The 19853-nt window shown below is 46.6% G+C and overlaps 1 protein-coding gene across 4 annotated transcripts in view; it reads left to right on the top strand.

Annotated features, from left to right (window-relative positions):
* PIEZO1 (piezo type mechanosensitive ion channel component 1 (Er blood group)) overlaps positions 1–19853 on the top strand; it is an 859941-nt gene that overhangs the window by 578736 nt on the left and 261352 nt on the right. For all 4 annotated transcript variants that reach the window (XM_078670084.1, XM_078670083.1, XM_078670082.1 and 1 more), the window contains one exon: positions 19501–19601. In XM_078670084.1, the coding sequence (XP_078526210.1) occupies positions 19501–19601 (101 nt within the window). The remainder of the gene's footprint in view (positions 1–19500; positions 19602–19853) is intronic.

Here is a 19853-nt window from a genome sequence, read left to right as displayed (position 1 = left end):
TATTCCTATGGTATAGCTAGTAAAGAGATTTTATCAAGCCCTGAAGAAGCAGCAGTTCACTTCAAGCCACGAAACGTGTGATATTCAATATCAAACAAGCCAATATTTGCACTTGAAATTAATGGAAAGTGACTCTATTGAAATTGGTTGACTATACTACATCCATGACATTTAAAGTAGGAGTACTACATTTTGGAAGTAGTGTTACCTACTCCATGAAGATACGAACTTGCAAAACAAAAATCAAAGCTAATAAAATTAATATTGTATTGAGATGTTCAACACATGAATGTAATTGTTCTTTAATTCAAACAGTGTTATGTTTTGCTTTTTTTGACTCTCCAATTTGTAGAATCTATTGTTACAATGTTTCATGAAATTTTTTGGCAACCTGGTGGGTTGAGTCCAGCAGGACCATTATTACCCCAAAAGCCCCTGGTTTGTGCGTTTTTACATGTAAGGCTTGATGCTCTATGCACACCTACAAGGCCAATTGGCAACATGAGTTGAGGTATGTAGAAACTGAACGATTGTCATCAAATTCTTCGTCTAAGAGTTTTGTCACCGTCCTTGTCAAGCGACAGTAAGGAAGATGGATGTGCAATATTAGTGTTCACTGCTGAACATCCTGCACATGTGGGATTAGCTTCTTGCAAGGAAGAATGCAGGTCAAAGCTAGGTCGACAAGGGAAAGTGCGAAATTCATTCGGACACTGTCCTAAGATCACACTGAAAGTGAATGGGTGCTCCATACCTTTTATCATAGACAGTGGCACATCAATAAACATAATGCCAAAGGAAAAGTAGAATGAACTGTCTCCAGAGCCCCATTAAAGTCAGTTGAAAATCAAAGTGTATACATCAGCTGCTTTGATGTCACTGCAAAGTCAAGGTTCATTCATAGCAATTGTGGAACATAAAAAGATGAAAGTACAAGCAGCAATTCATGTCTTGCCAGGCACTTCATCATGCGCATGTTTACTCAGTTTCAGTCCTGCTTCTGATGGTGCTAGTTCTGTAAACTACAATGCTAATGCCTGCATGAGATAGTGAGTCAGTTTCCATCCCTGTTTCATGGATTAGGAAGACCATGAAAGTGCAACCTCACATAAATGAGGACATCCGTCCTGTTGTTCAACAGCCTCGTCAAATTGCATTTCATTTACATGAGGCTGTTGAGAAAAAACTTGAGACACAATTAAAGCACATCATTGAGCGATCCACTGGTCCGATACTATGGGTATTATCCAGAGTGGTAGTGCCAAAAAAGGATAGTGGAAGAACCTTGCGCCTCTACATTGATATGTGCCAAGCAAACAAGGCAATCAAAAGAGAACAACATGCAGGTCTCTACATTGCTGACATGATTATGCAGCTGAATGGAGCTAAAGTCTTTTCCCGCCTTGATTTCAGCTAAGGGTATCGCTAGTTGGAATTCTAAGAGAACTGCAGGTACATTGCTATCTTTTGGACTCATGTTGTTTTTTTCAATATAAAAGGCTGCGTTTTGGAGTGTCACCAACTGCAGAACTTATCTGGATGTCTTTAGTCGCATAATACATCCAGTCAAAAATGTTTTCAATTACAGTGATCACATACTAGTTTTTGGGGCCACAGGAAAAAAACATGATAAAAGCTCTTACACAAGTGTGTTGGATACTTGCTGATGCAGGTCTCACTTTAAACACAGAAAAGTGAGAGTTTCATAAAACCAAATTTAAGTTCCTTGGTCATATCTTTTTTGAAGGGGGAATGACTCCGATCCAAATAAAGTACTGGCCTTGCCAGCCACTTCTCCCTCACAAGATGCAAATATGCTGCGATCATTCTTGGTATGGCCAGTTACTGTTCAGGGTATAAACGTGACTTTGCCACAGTAAGTGACCCCTAGAGAGACTTAATGAACCAAAATGTCCCATTTCAATGGTCAAGTGAATGCGAACTCAGCTTCAAGAAAATCAACCATGCAATTGAAATGGCATTCTTTGACCTGAAATTGCAGATGGAGGTTGTTGTTGATGCAAGCCCAGTGGGGTTGGGTGCCAAAAGATTTGCTAATACTCCGACATTATTACACACCAATCGTGGCGAAAACATACTCGACCTCTTCATGATGACCTTGAATACCAGAAAGTAAACAATGTGCAAGAAGAACTTTCAGTTACCCCAGAAGGCATCATCTTACCAGGATCGAGAATTGTCATACCCGAGAGTCTGAGACAACAAGTTATTGAACTGGCATGTGAGGGACACCGTGGAGTTGTTGCTACGAAACTAGCTATACGGGACAGAGTGAGGTACCCTCGTCTGATGATAGAGTTGAAAAAGATTTAAATGCATGTCATTTGTGCAACTGTTAGTCATCTAAGACAACCCCACATCTGTTAAGCATGTCTGATCTCCCAAAGCATGCATGGGAGAAGATTGCAATTGATTTCTTTAGACCCCTTGACAATCGATACCTGCTAATCATTGCTGATGAACATTCCCGTTTTCCCCTTTAGGGAAGATCTGTCATCAACTACTCATGACAGAGACACTGAGAGACTAAAAATATATTTTTACAACATGGGGTGTTCATTTAATTTTGAAATATGACAATGGCCCACCTTTCAATAGTCGAGAATTTAAAGAATATCTCACTCATTTAAATGTCAAGCCTCGGAACAGCACACCTCTCTGAATACAGGTGAATAGTGTTGTTGAAACATTTATGAGCACCCTCAAGAAGACCCTTCAGTGCGTTGCGCTGTAAAAGCTTGGACTCAAACAGGTCCTTCAGTCTACACCTTGTGCATACAGGGCAACTCCCCATTCTACCATGGGTGATAGCCCTGCTACCTTAAATCTTAGGAGAGCCATAGGAAACAAATTGCCACAATGGACCACTGAGAGATCTATTGACATTGATAAACTTCAAACCACTGACTCTTGGCACAAATGCAAAATGAAGACCTTTGCGGATAGACGCGGCTGTGCTCAGAGCACTGTATTGAATAGAGGAGACCAAGTTATCGACAGACAGAAACGGAAATGCAAGTCTGACGCTCCTTTCAATGCTGGCCCACTGAGGGTTCTGACTAGTAATCAATCAAACAATCAATCAAAGCATTTGTATAGCGCACTACTCACCCGGAGGGTCTCAAGGCGCTTGGGGAGGGTGGGGGGGGGTCCGCTACTGCTCGAACAACCAGGTCTTGAGTTGCTTCCTGAAGGTGAGGTGATCTTGGGTCAAGCGGAGGTGGATGGGGAGGGGAGTGAGTTCCACGTCTTGGCCGCCAGGTAGGAGAAGGATCTTCCTCCCGTTGTGGCTCTTCGGATGCGGGGAACGGCGGCGAGGGCGTGGCTGGTCGATCGTAGCTGGCGGGTGGGAGTGTAGAAGGTCAGGCGGTCGTTGAGGTATCTGGGGCCTTGGTTGTGGAGAGCTTTGTGTGCGTGGGTGAGGAGTCGGAACGTGATTCTTTTGCTGACGGGGAGCCAGTGCAGGTCTCTCAGGTGTCCGGAGATGTGGCTGTGTCGGGGGATGTCCAGGATGAGTCGTGCTGAGGCGTTCTGAATGCGCTGGAGTCTTTTCTGAAGTTTGGCTGTGGTTCCGGCGTAGAGGGAGTTACTGTAGTCCAGTCGGCTGGTGACGAGCGCCTGGGTGACCGTCTTCCTGGTTTCGGTGGGGATCCACCGGAAGATCTTCCGTAGCATGCGTGGGATGTTGAAGCATGACGAGGAGACGGCGTTGACTTGTCTGGTCATCGAGAGGGAGGAGTCCAGGATGAAGCCCAGGTTGCGTGCGAGGTCCGTTGGTTTGGGTGCGCTGCCCAGGGCAGGGGGCCACCAGGAGTCGTCCCAGGCGGAGGGTGATGTCCCAGGATGAGGACTTCCGTCTTATCTGAGTTCAGTTTCAGGCGGCTGTTCATCATCCACTCTGCTACGTCTTTCATCCCTTCGTGTAGGTTGGTTCTGGCGGTTGCGGGGCCGTTGGTGAGGGAGAGGATCAGCTGGGTGTCGTCGGCGTAGGAGATGATGTTGAGGTTGTGTTGGCGTGCGATGGCCGCGAGGGGGCTCATGTAGATGTTGAACAGCTTGGGGCTGAGCGATGATCCTTGTGGTACGGACACATGGTGACTGCTCACCGTCCTGGAAAGTCCATTACAGCAAATTCTTCTCAATTCAAGTACCTTCGTGGACCTTCACCAACTCCAGATGTCAGGAGTGAGACTTGTCCTCCTGAAAATCCAAAGGGCCCAATGACTGTACGGATGTCTCTGTCGCCAGTGTCCGTCATCGACATTTGTCCGGTATCTCCCTAGCCTCACATGACCAGATCTGGGCAATGTATTTGAGCACCCAAATGACTTATTGAAGAGTTGCAAAGGATATATATATATAGTATTGGTACTTTTAATTGAACAAAGGGGTAGATATATTGTCTTGTAAGTTAGACATGACACAACCCTTGTGGTCCCTGACAGACTCCATACAACAGTGGTATTGGCGAATGGAAATCATGATGTAGAATGTTCAGTTAATGGTTACACGCTGAGGAATAAAGACATATAGTTCCAAGCTGCATTGGTGGCGTGATCATTTCCTTGTATCCAGGCTGGGGAGAATGCTACAATACATCCTGTGGAAAGCTGACTCTCAACCCATACCTAATAAACACATCCACTCTGCTTCAGCCCGGCCATCCTCAAAGTCATGTCGGGTTACAGACTGGTTAATGCACGATGTTCTGCTAATTAAACATTCTTCTCCAGTGCTTAGACTCCGCCTTAGCTGTTTCACCTGTCTATTGTTTTTCTGAAAAGTAGATTGGAGACCTTCCAACCTGATTATCGTATTTATATTGTCTTTCAGTTTTTAAAAGGGAAGTATTTGTATACCTGTTTTAGAAAGTCAGTAGGTTCCTTGTCTTCAAACAGATGAGCCTAATCTTTATTATAATTGTAGTTGCATGTAATGATTTTAATATATACATACATAAGATATATACCTAGAGGCGTTTTGGGTCAGTGGACTCCATCCATCGATCTGCTAATTTGTCATTGACATTTTGCGTTCGTCCACAACAGCATACAGCATAGGGCAGTAGGTCAGCCCACACTACCTATTGACTCCGCTCACTTTGAGCGACTGCACAAAAAATAGTTACTTTTTTATTCAGGGCAAAGCTGTTGCAAAGTGTGCCTTTTATATTATTATTTTAATATATTTAAATGGCGGTTAGTTATTTTACCTTCTCTTCTATTGCGTAGTTGCTGTTACGTGTTTTACTGACATTGTAACATCACAGCTAATTACAGTACAAGTATTTAGTAAGGTCGGGATTTGATCTTCTCTTCACAAACATTAATGATACTAAAATGTGTGGTGCAACTGAAAGCCTTTTAGTTGCAAAGCATAGCTAGTCAGTCAGTCAATCACTTTATTAGATACTTAAATTATTAAGATCATAAAAGTACAAAAAGCACAATATAAAACATACATTCCAAAGAATACAACTTTCATGATTCAAATGATAACAGTGATTTGTTTAAAACAGTAGGTTTAAAAACAAGGTTAACTTCACAATTCATAGGACGAAGTGGTCCAGCCACCTTGTCCTCCATTAGAGGAGAAGATAAGAGGCCACAGTCAAACTAATTTATTAGATAATAATTGTAAAAAGAACAGGGCCGCATAACTAGTAAACCAGCCACATCACTTGTTTTTACATTTATTTTTTGTTGCACACATATAACAGCCACTTTAGCTGGGTAGCATATTTGTTGTACTATCCGTTTACAACAAAAAATACTAATTGATAATGTTAATGAACAAATAAGTATATTTGTAATCATAGAACCTTTTTTTTCAAACTCAGTAATGGTAGCTGTGTGCCCCCTGGTGGCACTACACGGCGCTGCTGCTGGTCCGCCTCGATCACAGAAGCAGTAGGGGACGGAAGAAGGCCTCAGACGTCCTTAGTTACAATTTGGTATTTGTCAGGGATGCTCCCTGTTCATTTCTTCGGATTCGCTTCGTATTGAGGCGTATACGTGGCTGTAATTTTCTGTGGTGAAAAAAAAATATCCAATCCCATTTCACGGCGTGGTGCGCGCGCGCGCAGCTACCAGTCCTGAAGATTAAGTAGCGCCTGAGGATCTGTTCGTCCCGAATTCTCAATCCAGCCTCCCCACTTATTTGTAAAATTAGTTTTTTAAACGCAAATCACTTTAGTTCTCTGTGCCTCATTTCCTTCGTATTCCTTGAGAGTGCTGACCACCAATATTAAATATGTAAACAAGCATTGGAAATGCAATAGGTCTCGCATTAGGAAAGTTTGAGCTATTGGTATTGTAAATGACACTTTTTAGGTTTCGCTGGAGGGCGGAGCTCTTAGCTCCAGAGAAATCTCTTGATTTCAGTAAGGACTCTGGAATACGCCCCCCTGTCCCATTGGCTAGCTCCATAAATGGAGGCTAGCCATTGGAACAGAGATCTGTCCGTCAAGGCCGGACCAGATTCGGGGGCGTTCCCGAGATTTTTTCCCAGGGCGGAGTTACGTTTTTTCCCGTTCCCTCCCCTTTCACTGAAAGTCTGTCCATTCCCGCCCCCTCCGTGTGCCTTTCCGCCCCCCCCTCGCTGTCCTGTGCACGTTTCCCGCCGTCTGTGTCCTCTCCCGCCCCCTCCCGCCGTCCGTGTCCTCTTCCGCCCCCTCCCGCCGTCCGTGTCCTCTCCCGCCCCCTCCCGCCGTCCGTGTCCTCTCCCGCCCCCTGTGTCCTCGTAGGTGCTTGTTTGTGTGCAATGTGCCTTCTTAAACTGAGTTCACGCCAGACGACTTTATGGAAGAGTTTAAGGACCTCGGCTTCCTATAGGCTAATGCTGTTTCTTCATTAAGCACCGAAGCATAGTTTCGTTTTTCACATTAAAAGTATGGGACTGAAACCAGAACTGATAAAAAGCTACGATGATGGCAAGGGTCAATTGACAGTTATGTCTTCTTGATGTTTTTTTGTTTTGTTTGTCGATTACATGTTCTAGGTTCAGAGGTATCTTTTCCGACTGAATCCTCCATGTTGCATTTCAAGGCAGCTCCTTCACCAACGCGTCCCCGGGCCGCGCTGTGATTGGCTGCCGGCCCGGGACCTGACTTGTTCTTCTTTTACGCTCAACTGCTCTCGCAATGTGTTTAATTATGTACACTTCTGGTCGCAACACCGAACTGTCGGAAAGGACGTTTTTTTGTGTGTTGCATTTCAAGGCATCTCCTTCACCAACGCGTAGCGCCTTCTTTCTCAGTCTTGTGCGGTTCCTAACGACTTAGCCCAGTCTACCGAGCCCCATAGTGCTCAAGGGTGTCGTTCACTCCGGTTCTTTAAACGGCAGGTCCCTCACCTCGCGTCAGCAGCGCTTATCTCTTCAATGACCCACGATTGCTGCTTGCAGGTTTTTACTGGTCCGCTTCTTGGTATTTATATTAAAACATGTAGACTAGGAGATGCTATCTTTCAATATAGACAATGTTTAAAATTAATTGCGTCATACTGGTAGGCGTATGTGCTCGAACAGCACTCTGAATTCCACACCTGGAGTTGAGGGTCGGATTCACTAAGCCACACGCATTGCTTGTGACGATTTGAGCTCGGCCCCTTCTGAGTATTTGGGAAGGCACACCTTTGCATGTCACAAGCTGTTTCATTTCCTGCAGCCCTCCAATTGAAACTGAAACGTTTTAAAAGCTGGAGAGTCGATCATACTCGTAGAATTTACCTGCGCTTTGTTTGTCATGCTGCTGGCCAAAATCGCTTTAGAGCCTTTCATCTTTTAGGGAGAAGTCTGCATTTGTGGTCGAGAATGCATCTGCTTGTCTGCGCTGCTGTCGGTTGTGAAGGTGTGGGAAACTCCAAAAACAATTTTTATCCTCACAGGTTTGCCATAAGGTTTCGTTTTCAGTTTGCAAAAAGGTATTTTTTCTATTTTGTTTTATTTGTTTAATTCAACGTGACTGTCTCATTGTTCTTCTTGGTATTGTTTCAGGCGTGTCTCTTTTAGTAATGGATGCATTTCCCTTGCCTCTGATTTCTCGAAGTGGTGGTTGGAAAATTGAAAACACTGGTGAACTTCAAATGGTATCAAACTAGGACCATTCATTATATGCCACTATTCATGTATAATACTGTATTGTTCGTTTTGGTATACAAGTTGTCGTACATGCGTGCAACATTGGTCTCCCAAAGCGATACCTACTTTTTTCATGGGAGGGAAGTGTACACTCCTGTAGCCCATGTTGTGTCTTTGCGTTATGTTTTCGTTAAGCTTGTTCAAAGCCTTTGCACAAGCCACAGCTATTAATTGTCAGTGCTTCCAAATGATGGGTAATTTATGGTTCTAGCCTCCAGATATTGGGTATGACATCTGAGTGTGATTTGTGACACATTATTGCACAGTATAGGTTTTTTATGTAGTGTACCAGAAAGAGGTACACTATGTTGAACCCTTATTGGTTTACAGGTCTTAAATTAATAATCCTAGATGCTCTTTTGTGGTAGTGTGGACGAGCAGTTTAGGCTCATCTGAGGATAGTGTTAAGCTTTTGTTGTATTCAATGAGGTAATAAATGAGACACTCAAGAAGAAACTTGACACCAATTTAGAATATCCGTAATAAAGAGAGAGGAGGCCCCACAAACCCAAGGGACCAGGGCACTACTACTAGTGGTAAAAAAGTATCAATCCCTTAGGGAAATTCAGTTCACATTAACCCATACGCACCACACTTTAATTTTATCACTCCGCTTCAAAAGAGAAGACACCTCAACTGTAATACCACGACCACATTCTTTATTAAAAAAAATATATATATATAGTACAGATAACACAGTGCCTGGTCAAAGTACCGCTTAGTTATTTTTTTTTTTTTTTACACCATATCAAGTTTCTAATACATATTAAAAAACATTACATTGTGTCACAAGTACATTTGATAATAAACAAGCATTTACAATGCAACGGTTTCGCCTTTGGAAAAGTTAGAGCTATTGGCAATGTAAATGACAATGCCATTTATTTATCTGTTTTCAAAACCAACACATAAATACAAATTCTGTCATTTACAATGCCAATAGCTCAAACTTTTCCAAAGGCGAAACCGTTGCATTGTAAATGCTTGTTTTATTTATGTGTTGGTTTTGAAAGTAGCAAAATTAATAGCTTTGTCAGTTACAATGTCAATAGTGTTAACTTTTGCAAATGTGACACCTATAGCATTTGTAATGCAATGTGTGTTGTATTTACGTAACTTAGATGTCTTGATATTACAAATAACAATGGCTTTTAATTTTGTAAATAATTAATACTTAAATAAAAGTTATTGTAATTTATAATGGCAATAGCTTAAACGTTTGTAAATAACTTGTGAAGATTATGTTCAGTGTATTTTATTGTGACGAAAATCCAAGAACATTGCATTTGCACCTACACAGAGCCACACACACACACATATAGATGTGGTAGTGGTGGATCTGGGGGGATATGGTGGTGGTGCATGTGGTGGTGGTGGTGATGGTGGATGTGGTGGTGATGGTGGTGGATGAGGGGGTGGATGTGGTGGTGGATGTGGTGGTGGATGTGGTGGTGGTGGTGGAGGTGGTGGATGTGGTGGTGATGTGGTGGATGTGGTGGTTGTGGATGTGGTGGTTGTGGATGTGGTGAAAGTGGTGGTGGATGTGGTGGTGTAAGTGATGGTGGTGGGTGTGGTGGATGTGGTGGTGGTGGATGCGGTGGTGGATGTGGTGGTGGTGGATGCGGTGGTGGATGTGGTGGTGGTGGTGGATGTGGTGGTGGTGGATGAGGTGGTGGAGGTGGTGGTGGAAGTGGTGGATGTGGTGGTGGGTGCGGTGGTGGTGGAAGTGGTGGATGTGGTGGTGGATGTGGCGGTGGTGGTGGATGTGGTGGTGGTGGATGTGGTGGTGGTGGATGTGGTGGTGGATGTGGTGGTGGATGTGGTGGTGGATGTGGAGGTCATGGTGGATGTGGTGGTGGATGTGGTGGTGATGGTGGATGTGGTGGTGGATGCGGTGGATGCGGTGGATGTGGTGAATGTGGATGCCGTGGTGGTGGTGGTGGATGCCGTGGTGGTGGTAGTGGTGGATGGGGTGGTGGTTGTAGTGGATGTGGTGGTGGATGCGGAGGTGGCGGATGCGGTGGTGGCGGATGCGGTGGCGGTGGATGCGGTGGCGGTGGATGTGGAGGTGATGGTGGATGTGGTGGTGGTTGTGGTGGTAGTGGTGGTGGATGTGGTGGATGTGGTGGTGGTGGATGCGGTGGATGTGGTGGATGTGGACGTGGATGTGGCGGTGGATGTCATGGTGGATGTGGAGGTGATAGTGGATGTCATGGTGGATGTGGTGGTGATGGTAGATGTGGTGGTGGATGCGGTTGGATGTGGTGGTGGTGGATGCAGTGGTGATGGTGGATGCAGTGGTGGTGGATGGGGTGGTGGTGGTGGTGGATGGGATGGTGGATGTAGTGGTGGTGGGTGTGGTGGATGTGGTGGTGGTGGGTGTGGTTAAAGTGTTGGTGGATGTGGTGGTGGATGTTGTGGTGTATGTGGTGGTGGTGGATGCGGTGGTGGATGTGGTGGTGGTGGATGTGGTGTTGGTGGATGCAGTGGTGGATGTGGTGGTGGTGGATGCAGTGGATGTGGTGGTGGATGTCATGGTGGATGTGGAGGTGATGGTGGATGTGGTGGTGGATGTGGTGGTGATGGTGGATGTGGTGGTGGATGTGGTGGTGGTGGATGCAGTGGATGTGGCAGTGGATGCAGTGGTGGTGGATGGGGTGGTGTTGGTGGTGGATGTAGTGGTGGTGGGTGTGGTGGATGTGGTGGTGGTGGGTGTGGTTAAAGTGGTGGTGGATGTGGTGGTGTATGTGGTGGTGGTGGATGCGGTGGTGGTGGATGTGGTGTAAGTGGTGGTGGACGTGTTAGATGTGGTGGTGGATGTGGTGAAAGTGGTGGTGGATGTGGTGGTGGTGGATGCGGTGGATGTGGATGTGGATGTGGTGGTGGATGTGGCGGTGGATGTGGCGGTGGATGTCATGGTGGATGTGGAGGTGATGGTGGATGTGGTGGTGGATGTGGTAGTGGTGGTGGATGCAGTGGATGTGGTGGTGGTGGATGCGGTGGTGGTGGTGGATGCAGTGGTGGTGGTGGATGGGGTGTTGGTGGTGGTGGATGCAGTGGTGGTGGTGGATGGGGTGGTGGTGGTGGATAGGGTGGTGGATGTAGTGGTGGTGGGTGTGGTGGATGTGGTGGTGGTGGGTGTGGTGGTGGAAGCGGTGGTGTATGTGGTGGTGGTGGATGCGGTGGTGGATGTGGTGGTGGTGGTGGATGTGGTGTTGGTGGATGCGGTGGTGGATGCGGTGGTGGTGGTGGATGTGTTGGATGTGGTGGTGGATGTGGTGGTGGATGTGGTGGTGGGTGTGCTGGTGGATGTGGTGGTGGATGTGGTGGTGGTGGTGGATGCGGTGGATGTGGATGTGGTGGATGTGGATGCGGTGGATGTGGATGCGGTGGATGTGGTGGATGCGGTGGATGTGGATGTGGTGGTGGATGTGGTGGTGGATGTGGCGGTGGATGTGGCGGTGGATGTGGCGGTGGATGTCATGGTGGATGTGGAGGTGATAGTGGATGTGGTGGTGGATGTGGTGGTGATGGTGGATGTGGTGGTGGATGCGGTGGATGTGGTGGTGGATGCGGTGGTGGTGGTGGATGCAGTGGTGGTGGTGGATGGGGTGGTGGATGTAGTGGTGGTGGGTGTGGTGGATGTGGTGGTGGTGGGTGTGGTGGATGTGGTGGTGGATGTAGCGGTGGATGTGGCGGTGGATGTGGCGGTGGATGTGGCGGTGGATGTGGCGGTGGATGTGGCGGTGGATGTGATGGTGAATGTGATGGTGGATGTGGTGGTGGATGTGGAGTTGATGGTGGATGTGGTGATGGTGGATGCGGTGGTGGTGGTGGTGGATGCGGTGGTGGTGGTGGATGCGGTGGTGGTGGTGGATGGGGTGGTGGTGGATGGGGTGGTGGATGTGGTGGATGTGGTGGTGGTGGGTGTGTTGGTGGATGTGGTGGTGGATGTGGATGTGGATGTGGTGGTGGATGTGGATGTGGATGTGGTGGTGGATGTGGATGTGGATGTGGTGGTGGATGTGGTGGTGGATGTGGTGGTGGATGTGGTGGTGGATGTGGTGGTGGATTACATTGAACCCGCATGCATCAAGTGCGGATTATACAATATAAAATAATGATTTATTTTGCGCTGACTCGCAACCTTAACCAGCCATGATCATTTAGAAATAAATAAGACTCCACGTAGCTGTGTGAATACAGCACATTCTACAGCCGATTAATAAAAAGTCGCCAACACAACTAAATAAAGAGCATAAAAGACAAATAAGAAAGCTGGTGAAATAGAAAACACATTGCCCAAAAAATAGTGCTTTTGCAAACTGCATATATTGTGCAAAAAGAAACGGAGCATTACTGACAAAGACCAATAACTTACTTAACAATTCTTTTAAGCTAAAGAAATCCATTGCAGCGCACGTTCAGTGACTAAAAATTGAAATCAAAGCAACCACATTCATCCATCAAAAGAACAGCTCAAGAAGGCTGTATGGTGGGCATCGTAAATAAAAAGTGCACTTTACAAGGCCGGCCGTGAAACTGAAAGCACGGCCGGCCGGCCGTGAAAGCCTTTGATGACGCAGGGAGTGGAGCGGCACCAAGCTGGGCAACAGATGGCTGAAGTGGTCACATGTGTACGACCAAATTTAACAAAAATATTTGATGGTGACAATTGTGTGCTTTGTCGTGAAACAGATAATATTATGAAGATGGCCTAATTTCACACTGCTGCGTAGATCACGGGTGGAGTCGTAGGTGACGCCATCCCCAACCTCTGCGAATATCCGGAAGCCACGTGTGCTTGGCTCATGAACTTCGTGTGCGGCTCCACCGCAAATGCAAATATCTTGTTAGTGAATCGGGTCAAGTACATGTATGGGCGTGTTGACGCAAAGGAGCTCAAACAGATGTTGATGTCAATAGCATCCTACTGGCAAAGAACTAGGTGTACCTTCTGCTTCAAGCAGGCAGTGAGGTTGTATCAAATAATCAGGCACAAAGTGTGCTATCCGTTTCCAAAATTACTTTTCAGCAAGGGATAGTTCATTGTAAGTCACTACTACAGAGACTCTTTGTGTGATGCACATTCACACAGTCTTGAGTATACTTAGGAGGGCATTGCTGTGGGTAGGGGGGAGGAGAAATGCAACATGGCGGGCAGGGGAGGGGGCGGAGCGGGGAGAGGGTGTTAAGCAGCAGGGGCCTTTGAAGTGAAGCTAAGCTTCACTTCAAAGGTGTGGGAGGAGTGCGGCTGAGGGAACAGACGGCGATTTGGTGATGTGCACGCGCATTTTAGGTCAATGCGCAAGCGCATTGACCCAAAAGCCACGGGCACAGCACCAAATCGCCAAGTTGGGTAAAGTCTGTTTAAGCCCCTCTAGAGCTTCGCCAGCTATGCGCATGCGCACAGCAGGCGAGCCCTCAAAAAAAAAATATATATATATGTACAAAAAAGCGCTAGACAGGGAAACTAAGACAGAGAAGCGTGCTACTCACCAGAAAAGCGCTTCAAAACCCTATCAGGGGTATCAAGCGCTATATAAATAAAAACCTCTTTCCCTCTTCTATCCCACCACCTACCCTTCTGTATCCAAATAACTGAATAAAATATCCACCACTCAAATTACTTCATATTTCACTATATTAATTTTCAACACTAATCCTTTATGGGTTCCGAAGTAGCATGCTACTCGCTAGAAAAGCGCTTCATTGCGCATCATGGGTAACAAGTGCTATATGAATACAAACCTTTTTTTCCTCTTCTATCCTTCTGCTATCATTCCGAATCCAAATAACTGACTAACCTATCCACCACTTAAAATGTACTTGCATGTTTCACTATACTAATTCAACACTAATCCTCTATGGGTCCCGGAGTAGGGTGCTACTCGCCGAAAAAGCTCTTCGACGCGTCGTCAGGGGTAGTAAGCGCTATATAAAGTCAATAACAATACAATACAATAGAATTGATACCTTCCCGCTTTTCCTTTTCACACCGCTTCAGTGCTCGGTAGAGCTGTAGCAATGGATTAATTACTGCCGGGAATGCTATGCCCTCCTGTGGTCAGCGGAGGCACTTACTGAGTAGCTATTGCCCTTCTTTACAGTGATAATATTTTACGTATCTATTTCTGTTTGCACTGTTTTCTAAAGTGATGATCAGAGAGTAGTATACAGACAATTAAACAAGAACTGTAGGGTTCATGGTGCAGCAAGTCAGAAGAGAGGGAAAAATAGATGTGCTGTCCACTCCACAGCACGGGCAGTGATGCTTGGAAAGACCAGGTGGACCACTGTAGCACCAGAACATGGGACGAGAGTGAAACATCTGAAGAGGTTCTGAGGTGAGGCGTTGTTGTGGGACTAAGCGAGAGTGTCCTGGGCTAAGATTTTTAAGATATCCCTAGTTGAATGTTTAAGGTGCGTGGTGTGGGAGCAGAGGCCCCTGGGAATAGCCACCTTGGAGCTCCAGCTGGTCTTAAGGAGTGATTTGGAGAGAGCAGGTAGATTTTACTGTGGAATAACTGGCTCATAATACAGTGTTCTTATTGTGAAAGTGGTCGCCTGGGCATGATGTTGCATACAAGGCTGTACCGCCCATTTCAGTGCTAAGTCTGGAGTTCCAAGGATGCAGAGCTCTTCCACTGCCCCTCTTGCTCTGCTTGTACCTTCCTGTCCTCTCCATGCTCCCCCCTGGGGGTATGACTGCTCCAAAGTTGCCTGAGCTCAGAGGATGCAGGATCCATACTCGAGAGCAGGCTACAGGAAAGGGGTGATAATAGCAAGGGACTTGGGGCCTGTAGAATTGTGGGCCATAGGCCCTCATGCTGAGATAAATGATGACACTGACACTAACTGTGTACTTGCTCAACTGGTCCAGGGTACGTGCGCCTTACCCCTTTTATACTCTGACTAGTGATGCGTGTGATGGATGGATGGGTGAGGTGTGGATGTTAGCACTTCCCCAAGGGAGGTGCTGCTGCATGACATGTCTTGCAGGACACTAAATTCCTCCCAAAACCTAAAAGAAAACCAAGTCTAATCTGTGGAAATAAAACAAGATCAAACTGGATATCACACGGTCCATCAGTCTCTCGAGTCAGTCAGCAGGAAAGCAGGGGGCCTATGGACTGATAAAGCTGGCTGACCAGGACATCACCACTCACATTCATAATTTAGCCTGAGTGGTTCAGGACACAAAAACTGGCTCAGATATCGCGTGCCTTCTTGATGCATGTTGGCTGGAGTCATTCATGTCCATTGTGTGGAGTTGGCCCACTGTGCTTACGATGATTAGTAGTTTGTGTCAACAGTTCAAAAACAGGGTTTGTCAGGAGCATTGTCTGAGTCCATCAAAAAGGGTACATGGGTGGTGTTGCTATTTTCCTTGAAAACTGTCTTGGCATGCTGCAATCTGTTAAAGTCTCTGCTCTTGGGCCCCAGTAGCTATTGGCATGCAGCATTGGGGGTCAGTGTCAAGCCCATCTCTCACGCTTGTCAAGGCATCTTGTTAAGGTTGCCACAGGAATGCATATGGTCTGCACTGGGACTGCATGTGTTCCATATCTGGGCTGCTGCAAAACCACTGAGGCACACGGGTCCTAGTCAAGACATGCACTCGCTACCAGGATTAGGATGCATCAGGGGTGAGGAGGTAGTCACTTGTTGACTGATCCTCAGGTGATATTTGGAGCTTCTTGCCTGTAGGTTTGACGATCGTGTTGGACTCCACTCTGTTTGTTCGATGCTCCATGGGTGTTAGAGATGATGCACAGGATGGACTGGCATGATGGGTTTGCCAGTCGTGTAGTGAACCTGTACGACAGGTGGCGCCAACTAGCCTTTATGGTCACAGGCATTCCTTACGAGGTTGTCGACAACTTAGAGTGATGGTTGCCAGGTACTTACATTCTTTCTTTGTGGAGGCACCTGTAATAATAATAATAATAATAATATCATTCAGCCTGGATACTCTGTGTTGCGGAGCTGTCAGTTACAATAGCTGGATAGTTTTGCTGGGAAGTGTGGGGCAGAGACTGGGTTTGCACATGCTAGCTGCTTACTCTCTGGTCTCCCGCTGGGCTTGTGGCAGAGACTCTGTTTGCACGTGCTTGCGGTTTACTTCCTGTTCTCCCTCTGGGTTTAGGGCAGATACTTGGTTCGCATGAGTTTGCATCTTACTCCCGGTTCTCCTACTGTGCTGTCGCCAGACGTTCCTTATTTTACCTCAGTGGCTTCTCTGTTTGGATAGACGCCTTCCAGCCGTGGCTAGAGTCCTCTCAAGCGTGCCTTTCCGGCCTGGCCACTCTTGATCTTCCTTCCTTCTGGTCTTGGTCGATCATCAGGTTTCCCAGTGTGAAGTGGCACGTCACACTTACTTCTACTATTTCTCCTTGGTTCTTCAGCCTGCACCTTCTTTTTTGTAGTTGAGACTTCTCGTTGTGAGTCTCTTCTCCCGGGTGCAGCAGTGTACACCTTCTTCCGGGCCAGCCAACATGGCCTCTCAGTGGTCGACTGCCTCTATAGTCCAGCCACTAGCCCTGGGCATTGGGCCCTGGCTTGGTGATGATCAGGCCAGTCACTAAGCCAATTCTCCTCTGCTCCTCTAGTGCTGGGTGGTGTCTGGCCATGTTTGCGTGTTCCCTCTTCAGAGACTTTTCTGGAGCTCCAACTCCATGGGTTCATATGGGTGGCAGGCCCTCTGTCTCAAGGGTCTTCCCGCTGCCTGACTCTCTTCTCCCCTGGATCAGTGTGGCATCCTGCCACATGGTTGCACATTCCCTCCTTCAGGACCTTCTTCCAAGGGCAGTCAAGAGCTGTGCTTCTGTCTCCTTTCGCTGGGTGGCACAGGACTTGCACCATGAGACATTGCTGCCATCAGGCAGGGTTGGTGCGGTGTGGCACAGTGTGCCTTGAGGGTGGAGGGCGATGTGGTCCTTGTGTCTGCATCACTGTCATGGTGTTGTGTGGTTCTGTCCACCTTCTGGTCCTGCTTTACTTTCCTTAGGCTTCCCACTGCCTGGGGCCATGTCCACCCTGCAGGCGCAGTCAGTCACAAGGGTGGCTCTGGTGCATGTGAACTCAGTCTCTTTAGTGAGTGGCATTGGTTGCATTGCACCTTTTGGTCCGGGTATCTTCCTATGATGCCTCCACTCCTTCGTCGCACAGAGGCAAGGGTCGGAGCACTCTCCTCCCTTTCATTGCTTGGCTCCTGTAATCCTCTCCTCACCGATTGGGGAAACAGGCTCCTGCCCGCTTCCTCTCTGGATTAGTGTGGTGTCATGCCACGTGTCTCCCATTTCCTCCTCAGGGACCTGTTTGGAGCTCTCGCTTCGTGGACATTCTTGCTTCAGACTAACCTTCTCGTGGCCAGGAGACTTTCGGCTTCCAGGTAATCGGGATTGTCTAATGGATCAAGCAGTACATAGAGATCTTGTAGCTGGATCTGGCATTCCTGGGGGTGCCACAGATGGTGTACATCTTGGACCTGAAAGCAGATGGTTCCATCAGACCACACAAGGAAGGCATGACGTTTTGTGGGAGCTCCATCGCTGGTCTGAGGCTTCTGTCCTTCATCGTAAAGTCACGCCTGGTAGCGCAGAACAAAGGACACTGCACAAACCTCCTGTCCAAGGGATGCTCCCTCTACACCCTGAGAGTCCACAGCAAACTTATACATGACCTTCAGAAGAACAAGGACTCCTTGTGAAAGGGTCGGGCCTTGTGAGCACAGGATTTCTGGGAGCTGCCAGAACCTCCTAGATGGTAGGGCAGGTGGTGCATCCTCATTCTGACAGAGTACTGGCCTGGCATTGACCTCACTGGGAAGCATCCAGGGCTGGGACTGCTTGAAGAGGCCGGGAGATTCCCATAGTGTTCAAGAGTGACAGAGCATCTATGTACCAAAGGTTGGCGATGCTACCTTCGGGTGCTTGGCCTTGCAAGGACCAAGTTTTGTTTATAATCCCAAAATCTTCAAGTCTACACAGGGCTGACCGGGAGAGAAGTCCGGTCACCTCGTCCCCTGCAAGCAATCATCATGAAAGAATGTCTGTCTACTCTACACAAAGAGATTTCACTTCTCCATTGCCTCACCCTGTGTGCCACAGAAGGGCTTCTCTCTTTTCAACTAAGTTTTATTTTTGTACACTTATTTTTTCTGACAAAGACTAAGGGCTGACAACAGACTTTATAAATGAGTTCAGGCAGGAGAGAGCACTTTAATGAATAAATTATGAAACATACTGCGAAAACACGACTAATTGCCTATATTTTCATGCCCTAAAACCAACGCTGATCTTTGAGGAACAGGGTTAGTGCCTCCGGTAGAGCTTGGGCAGAGTCAGTCACTTGTCTCGCACTACGAGTATTACATAGGTATTATCCTGTCTTGAAATCTCTTGAGTTCATTAGCCCACTGAAGCATGTCTATTGAAATTAAATCTTTTTTGCTCATAAACATACAAACACCACCCTATAAATACAACATATTTTCCAGAACATAATTGATTAGACTTCATTAAACACATTTAGTTTAAAAGAAATCAAACATAGCACCGAACCGTCCAACCAAATGTATTCTTACCTCATTTCCATCGTAAAGTTTTCAATGCGCCCAATCCCTCCTCCTCAGCCTATTTTATCAGCAATTCCCATAAATATTTACTTTTGTCCAAATCCATATGTAATTCGTTGGGGGATCATCCAGGGCCAACTTTCCACAAGGTTTAAACATTTTCTGATGCTGGAAAAAAGTGTTTTAAAAAAAGAGGGTCGCAGTTTCCATAACTTCTCTTGAGCCAGAGTACAAGACAAATTTAACCACTACATTCCTTCTTGTTGCTCACCATTTTCCAGTTCAAAAGCACTATTATATACTGTTAGATACTAGTTGTTTGTGTGCACTGTTTGCTGTTGCCCATTGGTTACAAGTCCCATCAAATGCTGCTCATTGGTTACATTTGAGGTTGAGTGCTGCCCAGTGACTCCATGTCCCATTAGATACAGCTCGTTGGTTGCCTGCTGATTAGATGCCAGCCATTGGTCACATATAGTATTAAATGTTTCCCATTAATCACGTCATGTTAGATGCTGCCAATTGTTTACATATTTATTGGATATTACCTATTGGTTATATATCCCGTTAGACGCTATTCAATGATTGTACGACATCTAGACTGCTGCCCATAGGTACAGGTCCTGTTGCATGGTGCCCGTTGGTAAAAATGCCCAGTGAGAAGGCTGTCATTAGTTGCATATACTAGTGAATGTTTCCCATTGGACAAATGCTGTATTAGTTGTTGTCCATTGCTTACATCTAATCTTTGTTTACCACAGATACCAAGATTAATGAGCAGCAGAAGGAGAAATCGCCACTTCACATGTTGGGTCACGTGATCATGAACCAGAGCTATATTTGTGCCCTCATCGCCATGATGGTAAGACACTCCTCTACACTACAGGACTGGCTGCATGCAACTAGTCTTTTCTCCTGTCAGTCTTAGCCTCTCTCCATAGTTATGTGTAGATGCTTACCTTTTGTGGTACCTGTCTATCTCTATTCTTGCTTCTCTCGCTCTCTGTGCAATGTTTTTCTTTAGCAGTCTAACTTCTTTGTTCATATGCCCGTTTTTAGGTCGAGGACTCCGTCGCACTGCGTAAGCAGTGGGCGGAGCTCCGAAGATTTTATG

Source organism: Lissotriton helveticus, chromosome 12 (assembly GCF_964261635.1).
Source record: "Lissotriton helveticus chromosome 12, aLisHel1.1, whole genome shotgun sequence".
Classification (NCBI taxonomy): Eukaryota; Metazoa; Chordata; class Amphibia; order Caudata; family Salamandridae; genus Lissotriton; species Lissotriton helveticus.
The sequence above is the reverse complement of the archived record's forward strand: the minus strand, read 5'-3'. Positions and strand labels throughout refer to the sequence as shown.